Source organism: Cicer arietinum, chromosome 5 (genome assembly GCF_000331145.2).
Source record: "Cicer arietinum cultivar CDC Frontier isolate Library 1 chromosome 5, Cicar.CDCFrontier_v2.0, whole genome shotgun sequence".
Lineage (NCBI taxonomy): Eukaryota > Viridiplantae > Streptophyta > Magnoliopsida > Fabales > Fabaceae > Cicer > Cicer arietinum.
Genome location: NC_021164.2, coordinates 438,045 through 447,554, shown reverse-complemented (window position 1 = coordinate 447,554; position 9,510 = coordinate 438,045). Strand labels below are relative to the sequence as shown.

The window sequence follows — 9,510 nt, the reverse complement described above, 5'->3', positions numbered from 1 at the left end:
CAAAGATATAAATTTTATCATGACTTATAATATTTAGACTATCAAACTAAGTATACATACAAAAATTAGTCAATTTTCTTTTTATTTTTTGGTGTCGAATAAAAATTACTACAAGAAATTTCAAAGGTTGCGACACTTAGGTTGCAACGGTTGTAGCAAAATCGCCCTTAATGTTGAACTGTGATGGTTTCTGCGACATATTTTATCAATTGTCGCAGTGCTTCTCATTTTTGCATCCCGCTCCAAAAACCCTCCAATTCCTAAAAGTGTTTCAGTTTCCTACTATACCCTTAGCCCCAAATTGGCAGAACTTTTCATTTTCGTTTTCCCCAAAATCTCAACCAACCTTCAATCTCCATCTCAGTTTTATTTCCCCCAATTTGCATTCCGCCCTTCATCTCAAGTTCCTTAAAATCGCGTACTCATTCATCTTGTTGCGAAAAACTCCTAAATTACTCATCTTGCGAAAAATCCCAAATCCTTAAAATTCCTTGAAGCGTTATGTGATCAAAATACTTGAACTTCATGATTTGGGGAATTGGTAACGGTGAACCGATACTGATTTTTCCATTCTCTTTCTTTCATGATTTGGATATAGTATACTAAATATTTTTCTGTTCCAAATATTATATATACGGGTTTGAAGGAGGAAGTGACAAACCTTGACCAGACTTGTATCACATATTGTGGCAACCCCTTCTTTATGTTGTTCCATTTGCGATTTTCTTCTTCTTGAATCTCTCTGATTTTCTTCTCTGTGAATATGTTCGATTTTCTTCTCTATGAATCTATTTGTTTTGCATAAATGTTGGAGTGTTGCAGTGTGTAAACCAGAAATATTTCAAAATGACAAAAACTTGAAGAAGTTGGGTTATGTGCAAAAAGTTAGAGTAAGCTACAATTGTGACCCTAAATTTTTTGCAAAGGTTAAATTTATGAAGGACAAAATTGTATTTTTGGTATAGTTGAGAATTCTTATAGTGTATTCTAGATAATATATATGTGTTTTATATTTTTCGTGTTTCAATGGATAACTTATCTTTTTTATTTATAGATATTATTGGAGTAGTGGATGAGATCATTTCTTCAACTTCAACATCATCAACCAAAAAAACTTGTGTCACCGTCAAAATAAAAAATCTGAGGTAACAACAATATTTACATTTAATTAATATACTATACAAAATATGTTTCAAATGATATTATTCATTTGATCAGCGGAAACATCCTTATTTTCTCCCTATGGGAGGCTTATGGTACACAATTCCTCAATTATGTTAATGCTCACCCAACTCTGGTCCCATCATTATAATCTTCCACCATGCACGAGTCAAGCCTCTAGAAGGTATTATTAATTCAACACAAGTACTAATTGTTTAATGAAAGATTTCGTTTGTTACAATTTACTTAAATGTAGTTGTTAATTAATTAGTTCTATATGGCAGGAAACAACGGGCACACAATCACCAATGCCTGGAGTGGAACTAAACTTCTTATCAATGAAAACACGCACCAAATCAAGGAATTCAGAAATTAGTAAGTTGACCAACTCTTTACAAGTTTCTTCCAAATGTTGTAGTTATGATTTAGCCTGATTAGAGGTCAAGCAATTTTAATGATGTCGACCACTCATCTTCAGTTAGCAGTTTTGTTTATAAGTAATCTTTTTTCTATTAAGTAGTCAATTTTCAATGAATGCAGATTACCTGCAATAGATGATATAGATAACTACATTAAGGTTGACCAACTACAAACTCAGATCACATTTTCATCTCAATACACTTCACAAGAGAAGTTTATGTACAATGATCAAGCTAAAACTCTTCGCCAAATCAAGGCTATCAGACATGTAACTATAATTTCATAATATTATTTTTATGTAGATATATGCATTATTTAATTATTATAATTTTTTTAATTACAACATGGTGTTTTGGAAATGATATGTGTCATTGTAGCAACTATGTCAAAGGTTGTGCCAGAAAAATTCGAATGGTTTTATCGTGGTTGCACTAATTGCACAGTCAAAGCTAAAGAAGGGATTACAAATTATCAATGTAAATGTGGTGTTCAGGTTGACGAACCAATTCCAAGGTACATCAAACTTTAATAGATGGTGTTTTTTATATTTTAGAAGTATGTAATTTCATTTGTTCTTCATAATTCAAAATATATTGTCCAATCAATGTAAAGCTAAATGGTTACAATTTTCTAACTTATTGACATATGAAATAAAGTAGAAACAATTTGTATATTATTAAGGGTTAGTGTTACTATATGAAAGGTCTTTTCTTAACTGTCATATAAGGATATGAATTTGTTCCCAAACTAAAAGCAAATAGCCCATAAGAGTAGTTCAATATTCAACCTTAATTTATCAGAATTTATAAATCAATATTACATTCCTTATATCAAACACTTACTCGTATCAATACTAACAACATAATGGGGACCACTCTAGCTTTTCGTGTAAATCTACAACCATATTCAAAACAGTGTTCTGTTAATAAGTCATGGAATGATGTTGTACTTATTGCTGCAATTAAGGAACAATTTCAAATTAAAAAGGTATTCAAACCACATATTGCCTTATTGTATCTTGTAGTTGTAATAAATTATATATATTAAAAACTGCACAACTTAAATCAACAAAAGTCTATTTTCAGAACACATCTAAAGGAGAACCGAGTCGTGAACTTCTTAGTCAAGAAATACTATTTCACACTGTAAGTATATCTACATGACTCTCTATAAATGCATCATTTTGATAAATACATTCTGATTTCATAAATCTTTATGACAATAATCTAATTACTTCCTATAAACTTTATGAAATATGTAGCAATCATTATCAATGACTGGTGAAAACGATATTGAAAATGTTCAATCAGCAACATCGGCTAAAAAGCCTCTAACTGATGACCAACAAGATAATGGGGTTAACGATGCAATTGCAAGTGCCCAACTATCATCATCAAAACCACTGATGAATATCAAATGTGAATAGGAACTACAATAAAATTATATGCTAGAAAGTATATGATGACATCAATTATGTTAAAAACTATTATTATATGTTGTAATCCTAAGGTCTAAATATGTTTTGGTCTCATGAAGTCTGAATCATGGGATATATATTCTCAAATCATGTATTGTTGTAAAAACTAAACACAAGTACAATTTTTGGTTCAATGTTATTATTATATGATAGATGTTTAATTGATTAATGTCTTTATGAACAGTAATATGAAATATGTTGATATGTTGTCTATTGAAAAAAATATAAACTCGGTGAAACTTTCATACTTTATAAATAATATATTACATTTTATTTTATGAACCAAACTGGTTCGTTTATTTTATAGAAAATCAAGTCATATTTAATTTTTTTAACAATTAATATCAATCAATAATGGCAATTCAGTATAGTATGCAGACTTAAAAAAAATATACAACTATAGACATTGAAAGCATCTAAATGATCAACATAAACTATAAATTTAGATTATCACTCACTTAGTCAACTTTTCAATTAGTTAAAAGGTGTTGCTCAATTATTTTGTAATTCAATATTGTACTTTAGACTAATCTATTGAGTATTCCATCATGGATATGCCACATTAATGCTTTACCATAATATGCATAAATCTAATTTAACAAATGTGCTTAGTTTTATAGTAAAGAATACAATTAGCAATTTGATTTTTTTTTTTGTTGATTTTTGCAATAGAAAGACAATTTTCAATCATTACTATTGTGCTGAGATGGATCGTCAACTAACATTGAACATGTTATAGAAAAAATATACTATAGAGAATGTAGTCCAACAATTAAAAGTTAAAGTATGTGGTTAACTCTATTTCTCACATTATGTTATCTTATCAAACAATCAAAATACAATTGAAATTACTTCATAAGATCATATTAATTAACATGCAGATTATGTTACAGGGCTTTGGTGCAGATTATGACCCTTGATGCAGATTATGTTACAGGCTTTGGTGCAAATTACGACCCTTAATGCGGAAAAAATACAATGAAGTTGTCTTTCGACATTGCAAAAGTTATTGATGATACATTACTAATTTAACATCAATATCCAACCTATAACGATTGATAATGTATGGATGACATTTCTACTGTAGATTTCTTTACATGTAAAACATATTTTAGTAAACTATTATTTACTATTATATGTCTTAATCAATAGCATTCAAATTCTATTATTACGATTGTTTCATTGTAACTTGCATGTTCATTGTCTTAAAAATTTGTTTTCTACAAATCAATATTATTTGGGATACTCCATAGCAACCACAATATTATCACTAAAAAATCTTCATGAAATTTTAACTCTCACAACCACAACCACATCATAAATTATTTTATTTTCATGTTAATAACTTTAAGTACAACTAATATATTAATTTGGTAATTATCGACTACAGTAATTAACTTCATTTATTTTGTTCTATTTATTATAAAAAATACTTAATTAAATAAAAATATATAAACAATGCACCATCCATGCGATAGCACATGTATATACTAGTTGCAATAAATAGACTATGGTTCATTGGTCTTTACAATTTTCGGTATTTTATCGGATCTTACAATATAGTAATAAAAAACGTCCATTTGATAGAGAAAAATAAATTAGTGAATTTATCGGGAACTTCAATTCAATGGTGTTTTTTATATATTTTAAGTAAACATCGAGGATGGATAAATATTTATAAAAAAAATACATATGACATTCTTGTTGTAGAGTAATACTCAATTTTATCATGAAATTATATCAGTGTCAACTTAGTTTCATATGTAAATATATAATATTTTAAAATATAACTTGAATGGAAAAGGGTTTATGTTGAGTTCATTTCATCATTGCGTTGTGCGGGTGGGAGTAGAGTTGTCAACTTGACAAGTCCACTAATTATTGGCTTCTGCCCATATGTTAGAGGGGCAAAACAATTTCATAATTAAAAAGGCCCCCAAAAAGAAAGCTCCCAACACTAAAAAGTCCATAAAATTTTGTGGGCTTAGTGAGCCTATAGGCCAATATTTTCAAAAAAAAATCAATTTTTTTTTAAAAAAATTTAATTTTTTTTTTCTCGAGAAATTATTTTTTTCTATTACGAAAACATTTGAAGAAAAAAATCTCAAAGTGAACAAAATATCGGGGGCATATTATCCCCCTTCCTTAATCCCAATAAAACAATGGGTCGGGCCTTTAAAAAAATTATTTTAATAGAGGGCCTAAAATTAGGGGCTTAATAAAAAATTGAAAAAATTGCCTTGTACCCCCATTATTTGACCTATACCCCATTATGTTTTGAAAATGTCAAATTCACCCTCAATTTTTTTTTACTATTTCACAAAATCCCGAATTATTTTTTTTCCACCATTTCATCATTTCTGGAGCCGTAAAAAAGATTTTCGATAGGTGCAAGTTTTTCGATAACTTATGGAAAACTTTTTAGAAGACTTCCGATACACTGACTATTTCCGGAAAACTTTTTATAAGTATTGCGGTACAGAAGGTTTATACCGGAAAACTTTAAAAAAAAATTCCGGTACAAAAAGGAAAAATGTGTGTACCGAAAAACTTTCTTCAACTTTTCAGGTACAGACCTATTTTTATTTTTATTTTTTTTTAAAGTTTTTTGAATTTTATTAATTTTTTAAAATGCTAACAGATATAGATAAACCGCAACTATTATTGTATAAAACATGAGTAGATACTAAAAACATTTTGACACAAATCAGGTATGAATAATTATAATTAGTATAAATATTATAAAAATATATTATCGTGAATTGGGCTAAAGAAATCGGTGTAAAAGATAAAGTTATTGTTATCATCAAAAGATCATATATAGAGACAAGAGAGAAAGGAATGATAAATAAATTAATATTAGGTTGTGACAAAGGAGGAAAATACAAGTGTCCAGCTAGTTTAACTCGACGTTCAACAAAAAAGTGTGATTGTCCTTTCAAGCTTAGATCAAAACCACTAAAAGATGGTTCAGGATGGACAATTAAAGTAATTTGTGGAGTTCAGAACTATGAATTACCTGATACTTTGGAGGGGCATGTATTTGTTGGATGCTTAAATGAAGAAGAAAAAAAACATGTTCATGACTTAACAAAATATAATGTTGCACCGAGACACATATTATTCTCATTGCAAGACCGAGATAAGAACAATGTTACTAAGATCTAACAAATATATAAACAGAGCAGTATGATTCGATTGCACGTGATATGTAATAGAACAGAGATGCAACATTTATTCAAGTTAATTGAAGATGCAAAATATGTGTGTTGGAATAGAAAGCGTGAAGACTCATATGTTATGAGAGATATTTTTTGGACGCATCCAGATTCAATGAAGTTGTTGAATTTGTTTCTGATTGTATTGATTATGGACAGTACCTACAAAACCAATAAATACATAATGCCATTACTTGAAATTGTTGGTATGACATTTGTAGTTGGATTTGCTTATTTGGATTGTGATAGGGAAAAAATCTTTTGATGGGCATTAGAGAGGTTACGAGATCTGTTTGTTACACAAAACAAATTTCCTCAAGTAATTGTGACAGAGAGAGATCTTGCATTAATAAATGCAGTTGATATTGTAACTCCACATGCTGTTAATTTGTTTTGTTGATTTCATATTGACAAAAATGTTGGAGCAAAATTGAAGCAATATTTCTTAAAGGATAGACAAGGGTCAATATTGAATATGTGGAAAGACATTATGTATTGCAGTGATGAAAAATAGTATATCTTGCACTTGCACATGTTTGAGCAATCATGTATCGAATAAAGTGTTTCTTGACTACGTTAAAGAAACTTTGTTGACTCCTCATAAGGAAAGGTTTGTTGAAGCATGGACAAATCGAGTGATGCATTTGGGGAACACAACGACTAACAGGTATGTAATGTGACTCTAAAACTTTGATTTTGTAATTTTATTATATATTGTTGAATTGCTCAATGGAGACAATTTATATGTAATGATAGTGTTGAGTCGGTTCACTGGAAACTGAAGTTAATGTTGGAACACAACATGGGTGATATGCGTAAATGTTGGGAGACTATGAACAACATAATAAGGTTGCAAAATAAAATAAAATAAATCAGGGGCTCGTAAAAATAATCAAATGATCTTATTTTGGAGTTAAAGATGAAAGATGGATTTCCAATGCCAGACATTGCACCAAGTTGGAAGCAATATCCCATCGATGAAGCAACTTCTTGGGCAATAGCATATACAGAGCATCTACAACACTGAAGATATTTATTAGGTCGTTTGTCATGTGTTACTCAAAATCCACCTAGAGAACCCGTAGATGCAATGTCATTAGATGAAGCTTAATGCTTTAAAACTGTTACAAAATCACTTGTTATTAATTAATTTTAGTTTATTGTCGTTCGATTTCATCTTGTAATTTATTTATTTTATTTTTCTTATATTTCATCACAAACAATATAAAATAAACAACATAACAATAACGCATAAAGTAACCGACATAACAATAACGCATAAAATATTTATAAAAGTAAACGACATAACAATAAAGCATAAAGTGTTTATAAAAGTAAACGACATAATAATAACACATAAAGTGTTTAAAAAGTGTTACTACATAACAATAATGCATAAAGTGTTACTATTAACTAGTGTGACTACACGATAAATACAAAGCATTATAAAAGTGAATATACAACTCATCATTCGGATTAGCTTCATGTTCATTCAACCCCTGCTGTATAAGATCACTGATCTGCTATAGGATAGGTGGAGGATGTGAACTAGAAGCATCTGCACCGGTGGTCGGGACACTATAATGTGGGACTTGGGGTACACCATCTGGTCACACTAGCAGTGGATGAGACACCTGATATAACCACTTCAAATATCCTTCTAGATATGTATCTCGGTGACTGGCTTCATATATCCCAACCATTCCACATCTACATCAAATAATCTAGAAGGATCTAGAGGTGGCGGTGATGGGATATATTGGATATATCCAAATTATCTAAAACACCTCTCTAACAGATATTTCACTACTGTGCTGCATAATCGGAGGTGAGCAATATAGAACATGACATCAACAAAGGGAGTGACATCCCTGTGATTCTCCCATGGTCTCCATATGACATTTGCATGTGTCAATGCGTCAATCATACGTTTGTACTCATGGACCTTGTACTTGCCTTGTTTGTAGCACCATATATTCATTCAGACAAAGCATTCCACGTCAGCACCCCGGTCACCTCTATTACAAATATTTGGAAAATATTCATAAATCCAACACTGTTGCAAATAAAAATAAATATATTAATGATAATAAAAAAATTAATAATTAACAAAAAATAAAAAATAAAAAATTAAATATAAAAATAAATAAATAAATTATATACAAATAATTAAACATAAAAATAACTAAATAAATGATACCTGAAGCAGCGTAATATATCCACCTAGTTGTTTGGTGTCATAACAGCAGGCATATGAAAGGTAGTCATAAAGGACTAGAAGTGCAACAGTACCCCATGCGTATTTATTTGTACCATCTAAATGTCTGGATAAAGGAAGATATTTCGCATCAACTAAAGTATGACTCTTATCAGTCAAAATAGTACTCCCTACTAAATTCAACAGATACACCCTAGCAGCACAGTCAAGTCTCTTTGCTGCACATTATCTTCTGAAAATCTCTTTCAACTAATCCAATATGTAGTGCACACCTCTAGTCTTTTTGTTTTCCTCTTAGATCTCTTCTGCGGTAACTCTTAATAAAGTAATGGTAAAATTACACGCCATTACTCTATCTGCATCAGGTGGACTGTAGAACTCACCCCTAATAGGAAATTCCAAAAGATTGACAACTGAAGTAACAATATCGATTTACAAGAAAGGGGGGTTTGAATTGTAAATATGCCTTTTTAAAAATTCCTGTTAAAACTTAAGAAAATAACTCAAGAATGATCTTGGTTATAAAACAGAAAACGGAGAACGTTCTTGGTTTATGTTATAAAACAGAGAACGTTCTTTAATTAGCAGAAAATCAGTTTATACTTTATCTCAAATGATTAATGCAGTATAATAAAGAAGGAGAAAGGAAGGAGAATACCACACACAGATTTATCCTGGTTCACCCAACGTGGGTTACGTCCAGTCCTCACACTGTGAGATTTTCCACTAAGTGTTTAAAATGAAGAACATTCTTAATCTTACAACACCTAGAATAAATCAACCTTGATCTATTTCTTTCTTAGTTACTTTCCACCCAGAAAGCAATCACAGCACCTATCTAACCTTGATAGGAAGCAATCTTAAACAAACTATAACGAAACTCTTATAGTTTGAGTTTTTACAAATGATTGATTTTGACAGAATCTGATATTACTCAACTCTTGTTTGAGAATAGATTCTTTACAGAGTATCTAATGACAATTTCGCAACTGATATATGAATGAGCAGCAATGGCT

The 9,510-nt window shown here is 30.2% G+C and overlaps 1 protein-coding gene across 1 annotated transcript; it reads right to left on the bottom strand.

Moving 5' to 3' along the window:
• Positions 1–8,050: 8,050 nt before the first annotated feature.
• On the bottom strand, positions 8,051–8,842 carry LOC105852054 (uncharacterized). The gene is made up of 3 exons (XM_012715513.1): positions 8,836–8,842; positions 8,477–8,664; positions 8,051–8,227 (listed from the first exon to the last, which is right to left on the bottom strand). The coding sequence occupies exons 1-3, from the start codon at positions 8,840–8,842 to the stop codon at positions 8,051–8,053; spliced, it is 372 nt and encodes a 123-aa protein (XP_012570967.1).
• Positions 8,843–9,510: the final 668 nt, after the last annotated feature.